Here is an 18,926-nt window from a genome sequence, read left to right as displayed (position 1 = left end):
AATCAGAAGGTGAAGTGTTTGCCACAAATAGCCTTCATTCATTTTAAAGGCAGATCTCCCTTCACTGACATTTAGGCTGTGGGGGTGCTGCTGGAGCTAAGGTGATAGCGGCTCCAAAAAGAGCAGAAAGATGTTTTATTGGGTTTTTTTGTGGAGGGTGGCTGAGGAAGATTGGCCCTGAGCTAACATCCGTGCCACTCTTTCTCTGTTTTGTATGTGGGATGCCACCACAGCGTGGCTTGATGAGCGGTCTGTAGGTCCATGTCTGGAATCCAAACCCACAAACCCCTGGCCCCTGATGTGGAGCTCACGAACTTAACCACTACACCACCGGGCTGGCCCCAGAAAGATGTTTTAAGGGTAGAAGAATGACCATCTCAAATGTCCGTGCTAGTCAGAGGAAATCTGGAGAAGAACGCTACAAACAGATATACCTGAATAGGTTTCTTAGCAAGTCAAGACACTTGAGAAAACTACTTCAAAGAAACCCTTTTGAATTCTGTAGTATGGTTCAGATTGTTCTTTTACTTTCTGATTCTTTGTAGAAAATCAAGGGCTGAAGAAAACTGATATCTTGTCACAGTTTGCGACGTATTATTTAAATTATAACAGATTAATTAACTTGCACAGATTTATAAAAGCTTTATATCCCAGAGTGTGATGAAATACAGTGTTTGTGGTTGTTGCTATTAAAATGTCATATCTCGCATTATGTCAAGAACATAATCCATTTTAGGCAGTTGTTTCTAGCATGAAATAGTTCCAGTTTGATCTACAGCACCTTTTCCAGGAACATAAAGTACCTCACATGTAAGGACTTGTTGGTGTAGGATGACCTTTCGTTTGTGTAGGAATGGTGCTAGAGGTCCCATGATTGGGGACAGTAGTGAATTCTGGTAACAGACACCTCGTCCACCTTTAGCTTTTCACTTATCTGCTGCACTGCAAAGTAATGGAGAGAGAATTTGGTAGGCCCTGTGTCCTGTAGATATTGACATATGGCTCAAACTAGCAATGGTTTCCAGTACACTGCAATGTTCTTCTGTTCTGAGCAATGTATGACATAAACCAGCTAATTTAGCCACTTATATTCTGAAAATGTAGGTTTATATTGCTGTGACAGAGCTGAAGACCATGCTTGCCAAAACGCCTGCAAGAGAATTCTGATGTCTAAGAAAACAGAAATGGAGATTGTGGACGGCCTCATCGAGGGTTGTAAGACCCAGCCCTTGCCTCAGGACCCTCTCTGGCAGTGTTTTCTCGAAAGCTCACAGTCTGTTCACCCTGGAGTCACTCTACACCCTCCTCCCTCTACGGGCCTCGATGGGGCTAAGTTGCATTGTTGTTCTAAAGCAAATACTTCAACATGTAGGTCAGTATCTCAGTTTCCTTTATTAAAATCAGTAGAAAATAGCATTTTAATCAGTGATTTTAGGTCTGGCAAATATGTATTATGTTCTTGCATTGTGGAGACTTAGGAGTTTAGAAGACATAAAATCTTTCATTCTTTCTTCCAGCAAATATTTATTGAGCATCACGTGTCCATAAAACATTGTTTTTGTACATCGAGTGCTAAAAACATCATGTTTCGTAGTGTGGAAGATTAGTATTGGCAGGGCAATAAATATTTAAAGATGATGCAATGTGGATTCTACCCTCAAGGTTATCATTAAGGAAGCCTGCAATTTAGAAGATGCTTTGACCTGACATCTAGGGGATATTATCTTTGTTAAATTATGCGACATTGAACTTAACCAACCTTTTGTGTAGATTGGTGCTTAACCTGGGTTGACAGTGGCTCCCAAAGTTAAGATAGCAGTGTATTGGCATTCACTTGAGTGATACCCTTAGGGATAAAAAATTAACAGTAAAAATATAGGATGAAGTAAACGCAATCTAGAGACAAGAGTAAATGGAGATCAAGTCACGATAGAACACAGGTGAAAGAGAAATTTGCTTTATTAGGGATGTTTGGAGTTAAAAGGGACCACATATTACTAGGATATCCTGAAATGAATATGACATACCAGGAGTAAAACAGTCTTTCTTGTGGTTTCTGAATTGGATGGGCCTTTAGCAAAAAATTCTGCCTAGAATAGCTCATCAAACTTTACCAAAGGTGTGAAAAATCTGGAAAATATCCAAAGAAAATTAAGAGAATGGCTTAAAGAGAAGTTAAGTTGGTGCTATAATTAAGGAATTTGGGTTGCTGATAGGAATTAATAAATGTCTTTATGGGAGGGGTGCTGAGCAATTCTTTGAACGTCCACAAAAAAATTTATGCCCTGTACTCACTGGAGCTTGGAATGGCTGTGTCATCCCAGAAGAACTTCAGTAAAAAACAGTTGGCCCTCTCTTCCCCTGATGTAAGGTTTTGTGGTTTACTAAATACTTTCACTTCCACCTTACCTTGTCCTCGTGAAACCTTATAAGATGATTGGTATCATCTTATGATTAGTCTCAATTTGTATAATTTCTGTTTATATATAGAAAACTAACTCTGAGATGTTAAACAATCTGTGCAAGGTCATACAGAGAGTTAAGGACTAGAGGAAGGGCTGGTTTCCAGATCAGGGTGTCTGAAGTAACTTGATCTCAGCTTCCTCATCCCCATGTTGTGTGAGTTCCATTGAGAGCAGGGACCTTGTTTCTTTTATGTGCCACTGCATATCCAGTGCCTCCAACAGGGCCTCACACAAAATAGGCACTCAGTAAGCCCTGGTGGAGTGATGAACAAACATAAAAGTAAAGATACCCTCTCACTGGGGTAATTGCGAGAGTCAAATAAAATGTGACAGGAGTGGAGGAGTGATTTTGTATATTTTGGTAGTATTAAAATTTTGTGTTACATGTATTACATTTATAAATTTAAAAAATTAAACTGATGAATAATATCGTGTGAAAACCTTTGGAAATGGTACTGATAATATTTTAGCTATACGCATGCACTTGAGTTGCTTTGTATTCATCAAGTACTGAAAAGAATATGTACATAATACAGTAATATATAGAAGCTTTGGAATTCATAAGCCTTTCCATGTAGACTGTCTTGGTATATCTTAAGGAATATAAGTGGCTTTAGGGTAGTTTTTCAGGGAGAAACTAGTGAACTGTAAGTCTATAATGCTGCTTAAAAGAAGTCTGAGGACCATGTCACGGTTTGGCCTCTTGTGATGGGAACACAATTATAATGGAATATATCTGGGTGGAGGCAAAACTGTATGCTTTACCTTACTCTAAGTAAAGGTAAAAGAGAGATCAGAAATATAGAGGAAAGTAATTGTGCTAAAAATAAACATGTACAAATACTATAATTAAACATTAAATTTAGCACTGAGCTTTCTAGCAACCATGGCAGAAGGGAAGGAGATGGAAAATAAGAGAAGGCTAACTTTTTCACGGAAAGATCACACTTTCTGGCTCTAAATTGTAGGAGATAGATCTTTTGGTTTTTGTACTTTTTTTCTCATTTATATTCTAGTAGCCTTTTTTTTTTTTTTTGGTGAGGAACGTTGTCCCTGACCTAACCTCTTTGCCAATCTTCCTCTTTTTTGTATGTGGGACACTGCCACAGCGTGGCTTGATGAGTGGTGCGGAGGTCCGCACCTGGGATCCAAACCCACGAACCCTGGGCCGCCAAAGCGGAGAGCGCAAATTTAACCACTACACCACTGAGCCGGCCCACTCATTTGTATTCTGAAGTACAGTTCATAGAGTTTGAGTTTTATGTGAATCAGTTATTTGTTCATTTGGCTCATCTGTGTTTCTGCATTTGTGCTTTTGTTTCAGGGAACTGTGCACTAAACTTTATAGCATGAGCTGGGGCAACACCCAGAGCTGGCAAGAGTTTGATCGCTTTTGTGAATATAATCCAGTGGAAGTGTCCATGTTGACCTGTTTAGCAGATGTTCGGGAACCTTGTCAGTTGGGCTGTAGAAACCTTACCTACTGTACTAATTTTAACAACAGGTAGGAGCAGATTATAATACATGGAGTGGAAATATTTTTATCATTAATTATCTGGTTTTTAAGTAAGTGACAAGACGACTGCATTCTGATTTTGTTCCTGCTAAGTTAAAAGGAAGTAGCATTTCTTTATGATTTCGTCTTTAGGTGGTACATTCCATCTGGTAAATTACCCTGGGAAAGGAAGCACTATAAGCAAGTCCTTTCTATTCTAGAAGTACTTCAAACTTGTAGAGTTCAGAATCTCCTCGGCCTTCAGTCTACTATTCTCCTTCTCTCTCTTCTGCTCCACCACAAGTGGAAACAGTTCGTCGCAGAATAAATCACTGGACAATCTGGTCATCCAGATGCCCTCTTGTGGACAGTTTACTTGAAGGACCTACAGACTGGTTGAGGTTCCCCCTCAGCGAGTCCCCTATTTCATACGAAAACATTTTCTTTACGGAAGCAATTTGAATAGGTATTTTCCTTAGGTATTCAGTAGGGTAAGGGAAATAAGGGCCAAGAACTGAGCTAATGGGTGAAGAAGCAGCGAAGAAGACAGAAAAAGGGCATCCAGAAGCAAAGAGAGTGCCACGTCACAGAAGCCAGAGAGGGAGAGTTACTAAAGAAGAGGGGGCTGGTTTTGTGAGCAGCAGCCCGGAGATCAAGAGGTCAAGAAGGAAGAGGATCATTCATTTGGGCCAGAAGGAAGTTCAGAGGATGTTTACCTCCAGTTAACACAGGTCCTATCCTCTTAAAAGTATTCAGGTTGTAATTTTGAGTAAAAATTGAGATATCTTTACAACTGATGATAGAGTGTTAGCCTTACTGGCATGGTGGAGTAGTTTGCATCAAACTAACACTTCTATCAATACCAATTTTGAACTCTGTACAAAATATTAAAAACGATTGTTTTGAAGGCATTGGAGAGTGACCAAAAGCAGGAGGGGCTTCATCTCGTGAAAGATGGAAATTGCACTGAGTGAGAGGCACACTTATTCAGCTTTTCCTTCATGGGCACTCTCAGTCCACTTGTATGGCTTCTAGAACTCAAGCAAAAAGCAGCAGTCTTGGGCTGAGGAGTTAGAGATCAGAGTTGAGGCTGCCAGAATGGCTGGGTGTGGAAGGGGAAAATGCCAGAAAGGAGGGAACCACAAAAGGAGATGCTCCCAAATCTGCATACAACCTCCCTTTATATCCTTGAGTTTAACGAAGTCACGAGATACAAGGTTAACATACAAAAGCCAGTTGTATTTCTGTGTGTTAGCAAAAACAATTGGAAAATGAAATTTATAAAAAATAATCTACACGTGCATCAAAAAACATGGAATACTTAGGGATAAACTTAACAAAAGATGTGCAGGAACTCTACACTAAAAAACCAGAAAACCTTGCAGAGAGAAGTTGAAGACAGCAGATAAATGGAACTTTCGTACATTGCTGGTGAGAGCGTAAACTGGTATAGCCGCTTTGGAAAACAGTTTGGCAGTTTCTTAGAAAGTTATGACCCAGCAGTGCTATTTGTAGCAGTCAGCAGGGAGGACATTGACTGGACGGGGACACAAGGACTTTCTGACGTGATGGAAATGCTCCTTAATTAATTTGGATGTCCATATTTGTCAAATCACATCAAACTGTACCCCAAAAATCTGCATTTTATTTTTATAAATTGTACCTCAATTTTAAAAACTTGGACTTATAATATTTATTTTGTCAAATGAAAGAAATGGTACCAGTGCAGATGATATTCCTGTCCACAGGGTTTTGAAGTTTTAAACTGCCTCACAAAAATCTCTGTAAAAAAGAAAACGTGCAATCCGAATTTTATGGGTAGCATCTGCATTGAATCTTCATACATTCAAAGCCCATATCCTTTGATGTGTTGTATGTACTTTCTTCTTTAAAAAAATCAGATTTTCCTGATTCATTAGTATGTCAGGATTTAACACATTGCTCCTCTCTGGAAAATAATTGCCTCTTAATTCCTTCTGGGCTGTTTTCTGTTTAGGCCAACAGAACTTTTCAGGAGTTGTAATGCTCAGTCAGATCAAGGAGCCATGAATGACATGAAGCTGTGGGAAAAAGGAAGCATAAAGATGCCGTTTATCAACATTCCTGTTCTTGACATTAAAAAGTGCCAGCCAGAAATGTGGAAAGCAATAGCTTGTTCACTGCAGATTAAACCCTGTCACAGTAAATCCCGGGGAAGTATTATTTGCAAGTAAGTTTCTTTCATCATAGTGACTCTCCGGTTTTGGTTCAGACCCTCCATGATCTCCACCCACAGCCTACCTTCACAGTTTTCTTTCCCACCACTTCCCTTTGCCCACTGCCCCCACATGTCAAATTCTTTCCCACTTTTTCCTCCTCTGCTTGAAATGCTCTTCCCCCCATCTCCACTTGCCCGCTGCCTGTCCTTCTTAGCCCTCTCAAATACCGGTCATTCCTACGGAATCTTCCCCGACTGCTCCAGCTGATGGTAATTTATCCTCACTGCAAATTTCCATACACCTTTGTTTGTACTTCTCTTGTGGAACTTAGTTCAAGAAACATTTATTGAGTACTTTCAATGCATAATTCTGTTTTTATATTTTAATTTGCACTTTTGCATTATTTTATATTTAATTTGTACTTGTCTCATATTCTGTTAGACTTTGCTCTCCTTGAGGAGCGTATTCTTCTTTGTGCCTTTTTTCCTTGTGTCCTCCTTCCTCTTTTTTCCTGTTCAGGGATTGGTATAATTCTGACACACAGAGGTATTCTGTAAGTGTTTGGTGAGTGAAGGAGGTAGTGAATATAGTCCTTAGGGCCTGTTCCTGGCAATCATTTTGTGAGTGGTTTGCTTAGGAGGCCTAGGATAAAGTAAAGATGAAAGCTGCTATGGTGGGTGAAACCAAAAGCATTAACTACTTAGTAACCTATGTCAACTGCTCTTTAAGCATCTTTTTTTCCAGAATGCTTTTCCAAAACCAAGTTAATACCCAGCCCCTAAGTTGTTGGTGTGTGGCTTGGTGCTGCTGGGCACTCAACGACTAGTTGCAGTTTATTTCAACCTTAAACAGGTTCCACCTCTATTCTCTGACGTGACTCGGAGATGACCTGAGTAGGGGAGAGAGAAGGGGTAAATATTGGGTGACAAGCAAGGGGCAACGCATGGGAAATTTATAGACTCTTAGCTCACAGAACTTACAGAAGAGGAGTCAAAACCCTACTGAAGACTGAGAAAATTTTAAAGTAGTGGACTTTCCGATTGTTTGGGCCACACACTTTAATGTTGATAACTAAAAAGATATTTAAAAAGAGAAAGGAAGGGTGGGAGGGAAGGAGGGAGAAGCAAGTGTGGATAAGGTCCTGAAAGAAAGGAGATGTGATTTTGCAAAGAGCAGATCAGACCAGCCTAGTTCAATTCCTTTCAAAGACAGTGAAGAGCCACCTTGATGGTAGCTCCAGTAAGGATGGGTATAAAATGTGAGCAAGGCCTTTGGATCTCAGGTCAGAGAAAGTTAGGGATGTTTTGGTAACATAATACCTTACTGTTCAGCCTGAGGTCCCCTATGACTCCTGTTCTCTTTTGCCATCATTGCACTTAACCACTTGTGAAACATGGTTAAGTTATGAGAACTCACTTTCTGGAAATTTCAGAAACAGAATTGATGTTGACTAGACAACATGAGGAGGTGTCTCGAACCCTAAATTTGTGAGTATTTTTCTTTTCAAGATCAGATTGCGTGGAGATTCTCAAGAAATGTGGGGACCAGAACAAATTCCCCGAAGACCACACAGCTGAAAGTATCTGTGAGCTTCTGTCACCCACAGATGACCTGGAGAGTTGTATACCTTTGGATACCTACCTCAGTAAGGACTTTGTGTTTTTGGATTTTAAATGCCCCTCCCTTCCATCTCTGCCCTTCTTGTTTGCCTGGTTGAGCATCTCTCTTTGAGAACATGTGGTCTAAGGATACTGTCTCGATTGCACGCTCTTAGTTGCTTGGCTTTTTTGGCCCAGGAAAGAATTACCATCTTCAGATATGTAAGCAGGAGTGATTATCATATCAGTCTGAGGAGGCAGTCGACTGTTGTCAGTCAGGAATTCTAAGCAGTGAGCCAGGGCCAGCGTTCTCAGATAACCAGCTCATATCATTGCTGTCTCCTTGCCACGATTTGACCAGGAAGTAGAAGCTCCCCAGGGAGTCTTCAGCTTTTTGTCATCAGAACATCAGCAGACCTGAGCGAGGCATTGGCTTGGACTTACCACCAAGTAGGGAGTAAGGAATGATGGTCTGGGTTAGCACATGAACTGGAACTTCTCTCTGTCAAATACTCCTGCCAAGAGCTGGAAGAATAAGCTGGGATCTCACTGAGGCATCCTGAAGCTGAGCCTTCTGGCAGCGAGGTGGCTGTGTGGAAACCAGGGGGTAACAAGCAGAACCTCTACACACCACGCAGTTAGGCCAAGGGCAGTGACTAGGCTGCCACCAGGGGCCATTAGTGCTGTGAGCAGGCTGGAAAGCCAGACGGTGAATTCAGCCCTTACTTGCTTTGTCTTCCTTTGTCAGATAGGGTTAAGTCAGACTGCAAATAACAGAACAACAGTTAGAAGTGAGAAAAAGCCCAGAACTAAATAGTCCAGGGCTGCTGTGGTGGCTCTGTCATCAGGAATCCGGGCTCCTTCTTCTTTCTCCACGTCCTTGGTGCTGGGCTTCATCATCATCACGGTTACCGCGTGTGCTTTATCATCACGGCATGGCTACTGGAATGCTAGCCACTGTATCCTAGTGTGAGGGAAAACCACCCTAGTTGGAAGGGAAACTGGGAAAGGTGATCTTTTTAGCTGTGGGCCCATTGCCACCCTAAGTAAAACTGGAGTTCTATTAGTAAGCAGGAAGGGAAGAGCAGATGCCAGATTTGCCGCTAGTAGTGTCTGCCGCATTTTCTCAAGACCAACAGACTATGTCCCTTAGCCTTTGTGACCAGTATGGAGAAAAAGAGAGCACGAGACTAGAATATAGACCTCTGACTTTGAGCAGACCACTTCTTTGAGCCTTAGCTTCCCTCTTTATAAAATGACTGGGCTGGATGAGATGACCTCCAAGAACCCCTATTCCTCTATTAGCCTTGGAGTCTGAGTCTGGCCTAAAACCAAGTAAGCAAAGCTAATGTATTCACAATCCTAGACTCTATCAGAGCCATCAAATATACGTGTGGAAGGAAACCACTTCAATGGAAGAAAAACTAAAGAAATGCTTTTGTTTGAGTTTCAGTACGCTCTTTAGATATCACATGTGCTTTCTATTAAGTGAGACCCATCCTTGGTCCTTATTTCACAAGTTGACAAATATAATCATGGGACAGGATCCATCTTACTGTAATAAATTATGATCATTTATGGTAAAATGTGCTAAATTGGCCCTCTTACACAGAAGCACCCCTTTGACAATCCTATCCAAAATATACCTGTCACTTTCTATCCCTGTATACTACTTATTATCATTGTCTGACTTTTATTGTCCATTTCCCGACCAGAATGTAAACTCCGTGTTAGAGATTTGTCTGTTTTGTTCACTACTGTCTCTCCAGTACCTGGAACCTTGCCCAGCATGTTGTAGGTTCCCAATAAATGAACAAGTGGGTGAATGTGTGTATGTTTATGCTAAATTCACAAATGATCAGAGAGTCGGAGTGTTTCCGTCTTACTAGAATCAGGCCTCGCTTTATGCTCATGAGCTCTCCATTTACTCCAGATGTGATTAATTCAGATGACTTACAGACCTCTGGTACTCTTTTGGGTTTGTTAAGCTGATCTGGTTTTGTGTTTTCAGGGCCAAGTACTTTAGGTACCATTGTGGAAGAGGTGACTCACCCCTGTAACCCAAGTCCCTGCCCCACCAATGAGCTCTGTGAGGTGAACCGGAAAGGGTGTCCGGCCGGAGATCCATGCCTTCCATACTCTTGTGCTCAGGGTAAGAGGTAGATGGTGCGGGTGTGGGATGAGCACAGATGTGTGCTGCTCGTGTTTCTTTACGGGGGTGATCTTTGGAATGAGATTGCAAGGCACTTTATTTTCATGTATGCTTTCCTTTAATGTTTGAGGTTTTCCCAATAAGCATGTATTATTTATGTAAGCAGAAAAAGACAAAGACAAATGTAAGTTTCAGTAGTCATTTAGATTATAAACTAATATCAGTCCCAAACCAGACTCTCTTAATGAGTTGCAGGGCTCTTGACAACAAAAGGAAAGAAAGCCTTGGGCCAGTTTTTTGTACTTTGTCTTCTGGGTTATAGTGTTTGAGAAAATGTACTGCACATTGTTCTTGTTTTTTCTTTTCTTTCCTTTAGTATGTGGAGAAAGGACCTGCTCAGCGGGGTGTGTAATTCTCTCCACGGAGATGAATGTTGTGTTGAAATTTTTTTATCCCATAGAATTTTTATAGTGTTTATCTCTTTGTAGGTTCCTTTAGAATATAGTTGTGACAAGATTTTGCTGCCTTTTATCTATTTCCCAATTGAAAGTGTTTCTTTATCATGTTAGAATCAACATTTCAAAATATATGTGGAGTTAAAAGGAACAAAAGATTAAATTATAATGTCTCAAAGGATCATCTGTAATATTTGTGTAATACCATATCAGCCATAGAGTCGTAATAAATCTTGTTAAAATTGAAAATGAATGGGTTTTTGTTAAGCCAAATCAAGTATTCAACTTTTCTTTGAATTTAAGGTATGTTTATATTCTGTCACTAGAAGTTTTCCTGACCGAGATTATTCTAAAAGTACAGTCAGTTTCTCTATACCATTTTAAAAATATCTGTAATTTTTAAATATCTTAAGTAAACCAGAAGAAAGAAAAAACCACATATCTTATAGCATTTTATACTGAACTGGAGCTAACTTTGGAGTACAGGTCCAGAATCACCACCATCTCGTAGAACATGGAATTTTCATTTCAGAGGATATGTTATTGACCACTGAACCAAAGCGACTCCTTAGTTAGGTGAAAATTCTGTTTCATAACCTCTAGTAGCCACACAGAACCTGTAAAACTTATGTGAGGTATATCTAATGTCGTAAAATAGTATCATGTCTCTCAGGTAATTTCTGTTTGTGCAGGTTGCAAATTGGGAGAAGCCTCTGATTTTATCGTGCGTCAAGGGACACTGATCCAGGTGCCATCATCTGCAGGGGAAGTTGGTTGCTATAAAATTTGCTCATGTGGACAAAGTGGACTCTTGGAAAACTGCATGGACATGCACTGCATAGACCTTCAGAAGTCTTGTATTGTCGGAGGGAAAAGAAAGAGTGAGTCTTGGCGAGGTTTCTTTGTTTTTTGTTTTTGATATGAGATTGATTATCCTAACTTTGTAATAAGAACATTGGATGGATTCTCACCAGAGACTGAAGTCTACAACTCAGACACTCAGGCAATGTTTTTCAAACTGTGGGACGCAGCCAGCCCTGGTGGTCTAGGGGTTAAGATTCAGCGTTTTCACCACCAGAGCCTGAGTCCATTTCCTGCTCTGGGAACCATGCCACCCGTCCGTCCATGGATTGTCATATTGTGGCAGGTCCATGTTGCTGCGATGCTGAAAGCCATCAGGATTTCAAATACCAGCAGGGTCACCCATGGTGGACAGGTTTCAGCAGAACTTCCAGACTAAGATAGATTAGGAAGAAGGACCTGGCCACCAAATTCCAAAAAGATTGGCTGTGAAAACCCTCTGAATAGCAGTGGAGCCTTGTCTGATATAGTGCCAGAAGGGGAGAGGATACTGCAAAAAAGACCGGGCAGAGTTCCACTCTGCTGTCCACAGGGACGCTAGGAGTCTGAATCCACTCGAGGGCACTAACAACAATATGGCACCTAGCGTTTATTGAACATTTGCTGTGAGCCAAACTCTGTGCTAACCCTCTCTAGTCTTTTCTCATGTACGCTCTTAACAACCTATGAAGCTATCTCACACCTGAGGAAACTGAGGTTTAGAGAGTCTGGGCAATGTGTCCAAGTCCACACTTGATGTGGAGAGCTGACCCACGGCAGCCCCCAACCTTTTACAACTAGAGCCTTTGAAATGTGCAGTGGACGTCCCGGTTTGCCTAGGAACTGACATAATCAGGGCTTTAGAGGCCCTCCCATCCTCACTCTCTGGATGCTGACTCTGGCATCCCTGCTCCACAGAGTGGTCCCCACCTCTCCCTCTGTTTTAAAGAAGAGTGGTCTCTGTGGCCACAAAGGTCAGAAGCCAAAGGACGGAGGCTTTCTTCTCTGATGGCCAGAACCTTGGCAGAGAAAGCTATTTCCTTGCCTGAGAATCAGAGACTGGGGAAAGCTGAGTAGTGAGGAGCTTCCGGGAAGGGTGGAAAGAGTACTAAGTTCCAGAAGGCTTGGGTTCCAGGCCCTGCTCTACTTTCTATTTCCAACTGGCTGTGTGATCTTGGACAAGTCCCTTCTCTCGTCTGGGCCTCAGTTTCCCTCCTGTACAACGGGAGGATTCTTCTTGATGACCTAATAATAATAATCTCTTTCCTTCCCCCAGCCTGCCCTTATCCCTCCTTGCACCACCCCCTGCCCAACTGGCTCTGACATTCCAGAAGCAGCCTTGAACTGACCTTGAAAGTCTCAGGAGTCACAACCCCTCTCTGGGTTTCCTCCTGAGCTCTGGGCCCTGGGCACTAGGTCCTGATAGGGTATCTGGCCTTGGCAGGTTGGAGCCATCACAGGAGAGAAAGACCCTGAGCCTCTGAGGAAGGCCTCGGGGGACCTGCATTGTGATGACCTCATCGACTCTATGCCATCATCTTCTCTCCCACCCTTCACTCCTGCCTGACCAGCTGCACTGCAAACAACCATCAGTCTCAATCCCAATGGCCTGAGGTGGTCTGTTCTTCAATGCCTGCTGCTGATCTTCTGTCTCAGCCAGTAAGAAGCACCATAAAATTAATACTCACTGAGAAAAACTGTGACAGCTTCATGCTATAGAAACCGAACTAACAGAGGAAACTCAAAGAGTTCTGGGACATGGCCCTGACTGTGAACCACCATGACTTCTTTGCACATCAAAACTTGTTGCCTGCTGTCTCTTCAATAGTGAAGAACGTCTTCTCTGGCAATGATGTGAACACCAGCAGTGAGCTTTCTTTCACCCTTGACCCCAACTATCTGAGTCTGGCCACAGTGGACCAGGTCCTGGACTACTTCTCCCGTGGCAAGGTGGTGATCTTGGAGCAGAACGTGGAGGAGCTCCTTCGTGGGGCCCACTATTTCAACACAGTGTGCCTTGAAATCCACTGTAGTGACTACCTGATTAAGACCTTCCGCCATGCCAGCTGCTTGCGCTACCTCGTCTTGGCTGAGTTGTTTGGGCTCAAAGAGGTATCAAACTTGGCCTTTACTGGTATTTGCAACAACTGCCACTACTGGGCCAGTCCTGAGAGCTTCATGCGCTGTCGACTTGTCATCTTTGGCACTTGCTTAAAGATGAAAACTTGGGTGTGCGCATTGAGGACCAGGCCCTCAGCACACTCCTACATTGGGTGTACTTCCGGAACGATGAGCAGGAGAAGTATTTCAAGAAGTTCTCCTATTACATGAGTCTCAATGCCGTCTCCAACAAGACACTGATGTTTGCCAGCAACCAGATGATGGACATGGAGAACAGCTCAGCCCACACATCCCTGATTGAGAGTGTCCTTGTGGAACGACAGCAGGACAGGCCATCCAGCCTGCTGAGCTACCAGTGGAAAGGGGCCCTGCTTGATTCGGTGGTCATCCTTGGTGGCCAAAAGGCCCAGGGCCAGTTCAACGATGGAGTGTTTGCCTATGTCATCCAGGAGAACCTGTGGTTGAAGCTCTCAGAGGTGCCCTATCAGGCAGCAGCACTCAGTGCCACCTCTACTGTTTGCTACATCTACATGTCTGGTGGCACCAATGAGCAGATTACAGGGCTGAAGATGGCTTGGCGGTATGACATGGATGACAACTCCTGGACCAAGGTGCCTGACCTGCCAATTGGGCTTGTCTTCCACACCATGGTGACCTGTGGGGGGACAGTGTACTCAGTGGGTGGGAGCATTGCCCCAAGGCGGTATGTCTCTAACATCTGTTTTTATGATGAGCGCAAGGAGGCCTGGTGCCTGGCAGGGAAGATGAGCATCCCTATGGATGCCACAGCTGTGATCACCAAGGGTGACCAGAACCTGTACATGGTCACTGGGCGATGCTTGGTGAAGGGCACCATCTCCTGAGTCGCGGTAGTGGATTGCTTTGATACCAATACTGGGGAGGTGGTCCAGAGTATCATCTTCCCCATCAAGTTCAACCACCGGCCCCTGCTCTCTTTCAGTCAGGACAACATCCTCTGTATGCACAGCCACCATCAGAGCGTGGAAATCAACCTACAGAAAATCAAGGCCAACAAGAGGACCACATCAGTACCTCTCTTGCCCAAGAACTGCCCCCTGGATGTGTCCCATGCTATATCCTCCATTGGAGACAGCAGGGTGTTTGTAGGTGGGGGTGTCACAACAGCCAGTGATGTGCAGAAAAGGGACTGCACCATCAATCCAAACGCCTACTTGCTGGACCGAAAGACAGGCAACTGGAAGACCCTGGGCCCCCCACCAGAGCCACTGGACTGTCCCAACTGCTGTCTAGTCAAGCTACCTTGAAAGATTCTTCAAAGGAATTAAACCACTTTTAGTTGGGAGAATAATTAGATGCATTATTATCCACAATTTAATGAGAGAGAGAAGGAGAGGAAGATGGCCTGTGGGTTCCTTCTTAGTGTTCCTGTCTGTGTTTGGCCCTGAAGGGGAGATCCTGGGCTAGGGCTGCTCTCACTGGAGGGATCCAAGCTGAGGTGGAATGGAGTTCCTGGTGGGGGGACTGAGGCATCTCCCAGGCACTGGCCAGGGTGGTGTCTGGAAACCCCCGTTCTGTTCCCTGCAGTCACCTGGCAGGCATGTGGTAGACTGACAGGTGAAGCAGTTGCTTAGAGCTGTGAGGCCTCAGGCTCCTCAACACTCACTTCCCTCAAGTCTGCCCGGGAAGGCAGGTGGGCCAAGGCCAGGTCTGGGAGAGGAGCCTCCTGGCTGGGAAGGGAGAAGGCGGTGTGGGCCAGGCTCAGGGATGAGGCAGAGGGAACCGGGGAGGCAGGGTCACTTGGTTGTTGTATTCGACCATGCAGCTGTGATGTGTTTGTGACTCATTTGTGGGGTACTTGGGGGGTTACTTAACACTTGTTTCCAGAGAGCAAGGTTCATGGAGAACTTTCTCCAGGAATGTGAGTCTGAGGGACTGGAGGTGATCGAGAGGTCATCAAGGGAGAGAAAAGAAACCTATGTCTCTATTGGAGAGCAGCTTGGGGATGAGGCGAAATGATGGGATAAGAGAGACAGGGTGGTGTAGTAGTTAGGGGTTGGATGCTGGGGACAGATGGCCTGGTCGAATACCAGTTCCACCACTTACTGGGTCATCCTGGGTGAGTTACTTACCATCTCTGTGCCCTAGTTTCCTTATCTGTAAAAGGTGGACAATAGGAGCCCCCATCATCATAGGGTCATGGGAAGTGTAAGTGAGTTAATACGTGCATAATGCCGACGACAGTCCCTGGCATACATTAAAGGGCTACAGGAGTACTTTTGTAGAAGGAAAAAAAAGAGAGGTGAGGCAAGGGTCCAGATTCTTGGGCCCTTAGATTAAGTGAGGTCCCATCAAATGCTCTTTGAGACCCCCTCCCTCAAAGAGTCAGTGAGCTTTCCTCAGTTCTAACTCCCCTTTCCCTTTCCGTCATGTGTGTACTCAGACGTAATCCTCAGCAATTTAGAACGAGCTGACCACGTCCTGCAACAGCTGTAGAATCCTCATTCATCCCGTCTCTCATTCATCCATGAATTTACTTTCTCCTCCAATGGCCACTTCACACACACACCATCACTGAGCCCTCTCTGTACAGGCCCCTGTTCCAGGTGCTGGGGCCACAGACATGACAGAGACAATTCATGTCCTTGGGAGGGAGTATCTGTGCCAGTGCCCTGCAACGGGAGTATTATGCAAGCCACATGAGTAATTTAAATATTTCTAGTAGCCACATTAAAAAGGTATAAGGAAACAGATGAAATTAACTTTAATGATATATTTTATTTTACCCAATATTGTCACAATATTATCATTTCAACAAATAATCAATTTAAATATTTATTTTACTTTTTTGAGGAAGATTAGCCCTGAGCCAACATCTGCCACCAATCCTCCTCTTTTTGCTGAGGAAGATTGGCCCTGAGCTAACATCTGTGCCCATCTTCCTCTATTTTATATGTGGTACGCCTGCCACAGCATGGCTTGATGAGTGGTGTGCGTGTCCGTGCCCGGGATCCAAACTGGCGAACCTGGGCTGCCGAAGCAGAGCACATGAACCCAACCACTATGCCACTGGGCCAGCCCCATTGTAAACATTTATTGATGCGATATCTAACGTTCTTTTTTCACACTGAGTCTTCAGAATCCAGTGTGTGTATTATACACTTAGAGCACAGCTCAGTTTGGACTAGCCACAGGCACAAGGCCCCAGGAGGCTAGTGGCTCTTATCAGACAATGCCGTATACTGTACATATCCCCATGGTTCAAATCTGCTCCATCTCCTTCCTTTCCCCACTCCATCCTCCTCCACCTGCTCAGCATCATCTTCCTGACCTCTGTTGGCTGGCCTCTCTCTTCAAAGCCTACCCTCTGCCCAGGCCTTACTTTCCTCCTTCCAGGCCAGGACCTTGGACTTCACAGCTGACCCTCTCTACCCTGGAACTTCTCCCACATTTCTCACTTCTCCAACCCTGGGCAGCCCCCTCCTCTGCTCACCTCTCTGCCATCTGCCAGCTGGAAGAGCAGGGTCTTACAGATCCACGCAGCTAAGCCCAGCTGCCCCTTCCCCACCCCACCAGGCTTAGCAGACCACTGAGTCCCCTCTCACTGACTCCAGAGGCCACTCCCCACAGCTGATTCTCCAGCCCTCTCTGGGGTCCTGGGGCCCCGCTCTTCCCCTGTCTTCTTTCTCGGCCACCTACCTCTCATTCTGGCACCAGAGCTCGAGAGAAATAGAGTCAGATGATCTGAGCTCCATAAACAGTCCCGTGTCCACCAAAACTCTCCCCAGAGCTCCTGCTGTTGAGCACCTCGGAGGAAGAGGCGTCCTGCCGCGATTCAAAGCTCGTGCCTCCCCTGTGTCTTCACTGTGTCCCCTCACAACTTCTCAGGCTCCTTGGTTCCCTCTCTCTTCACATCCCCTTCTCGATTCTTCTCTTCATCCCACACATATTCTCAAGTTTGCCCTATCCCCAAGCAAACCCTCCTCAGCTCTGAGGTCTGCCTCTTTCTGTCTGCCCATCTCTTTCCTCAGTTGAGCTTCCTGAATGTTGTCTGTGCTCTCTGGCTCCGGATCAGTCTCTAACCCACTTAGCCTGGCTTCTGTTCCCAGCATGCCACCCAGGTGTCTCCTGACGACACTGTCCTCTTTGTCCTTTGCTCTGCATTCTTTCTTTTCCTTGCAGTACTGGGCAGTATTGACAACTCCCCCCCCCCGCAGCAGAATCGCTAGGGCGCTTGGTAGAAGGAGATCATTAGCATAGAGGGATGATAATCTGATATGTTAACCAGCGTGGGCCTCCCTTCTTCCTTCCTGAGCTCTTCCCACATGAAAATTAGACCATGAGGCTGAAGCATTCAGGGCTTATTGCTGGAGGAGGCCGGCACAGCTCAGTGTAGGAATCAGAGTCACATTCTTGGCATTTGCTGCTAGGGAAGCTTTGTCAATTCATAGCAGAGATTATGGTCTTGAAAGACGAGGCTTTTGAACTACAGCTCAGATCTGCAAACTGGGTGCCTGAAGGCCTTCCACGGGAAGTTCAGACGTGCATGGCTTTAAGGGAATCAGTTTCCAGATCCTCACATTTTTTCCTAGAATTGATCTACCTGAGAATATGCCTAGAGATTTCATTCTAGTTCTCTTTCCCCACCTTCCCTTTCAAAATTACCTTTCAAGCACTTTACACACACACAGAGAAATGTTTACCCATCCCACATCTTCCTGGATGCACTGCCCCAGGATGCCGCATGAGTGTAACCGTGTCAGTGAGGCGTCAGTGAAGCCTCCTTTCACCAACACACCAACATCCAAAGAAGAGTTTCTTGTATTTTTCTGTCTTATCAATGCAGTGTTTCTGTTAAGGTGTCAAGTCTGGTGTTAAAAACTAGGGTATTTTGGGTCTGGCCCCGTGGCCGAGTGGTTAAGTTGGCGCGCTCTGCTGCAGGCGGCCCAGTGTTTCATTGGTTCGAATCCTGGGCGTGGACATGGCACTGCTCATCAAACCATGCTGAGGCAGCGTCCCACATGCCGCAACTAGAAGGACCCACAACGAAGAATATACAACTGTGTACCGCGGGGCTTTGGAGAGAAAAAGGAAAAAAATAAAATCTTTAAAAAAAACAAACAGAAAAAAACCTAGGGTATTTTGGTCCAAGTTGTGTTGGCCGAGTGGTTAAGTTTGCGTGCTCTGCTTTGGTGTCCCAGGGTTTCACCAGTTTGGATCCTGGGTGTGGACCTAGCACCGCTTATCAAGCCATGCTGAGGTGGCATCCCACATAGCAGAACTTCCAGGACCTACAACTAGAATATACAACTATGCACTGGGGGTGCTTTGGGGAGAAGAAGAAGAAAAAACAAAAGTAAGATTGGCTACAGATGTTAGCTCAGGGCCAATCTTTAAAAAGAAGAAAACAACTAGGGTATTTTGGTCCAAGGTGGGTTGTTCAGAAATGCTCAATAGCATGATGGAATGATGACACTTTTAAAAGCTTTCTTGAGATATAATTCACATACCATACAATTCACTCATTTAAAGTGTACAATTCAGTGGATTTTAGTATATTCACAGGGTTGTACAATCATTCCCACAATCAACTTTACAAAATTTTCTTTGCCCAAAAAATGGA

General features: G+C 44.4%; 1 protein-coding gene and 1 pseudogene across 3 annotated transcripts in view; both read left to right on the top strand.

Annotated features, from left to right (window-relative positions):
- Positions 1-18,926, top strand: part of RECK (reversion inducing cysteine rich protein with kazal motifs) — a 97,095-nt gene that overhangs the window by 42,545 nt on the left and 35,624 nt on the right. For all 3 annotated transcript variants that reach the window (XM_044779218.2, XM_070519185.1, XM_044779221.2), the window contains 6 exons: positions 1,105-1,372; positions 3,790-3,969; positions 5,957-6,169; positions 7,667-7,803; positions 9,768-9,908; positions 11,056-11,244. In XM_044779218.2, coding sequence (XP_044635153.2) covers positions 1,105-1,372; positions 3,790-3,969; positions 5,957-6,169; positions 7,667-7,803; positions 9,768-9,908; positions 11,056-11,244 — 1,128 coding nt within the window. The remainder of the gene's footprint in view (positions 1-1,104; positions 1,373-3,789; positions 3,970-5,956; positions 6,170-7,666; positions 7,804-9,767; positions 9,909-11,055; positions 11,245-18,926) is intronic.
- On the top strand, positions 12,833-14,631 carry LOC139046482 (calicin-like; annotated as a pseudogene).

The sequence above is a fragment of the Equus asinus genome, chromosome 10, assembly GCF_041296235.1.
Source record: "Equus asinus isolate D_3611 breed Donkey chromosome 10, EquAss-T2T_v2, whole genome shotgun sequence".
In the NCBI taxonomy this organism is placed as follows: domain Eukaryota; kingdom Metazoa; phylum Chordata; class Mammalia; order Perissodactyla; family Equidae; genus Equus; species Equus asinus.
This window is presented reverse-complemented; position numbering and strand designations above follow the sequence as displayed.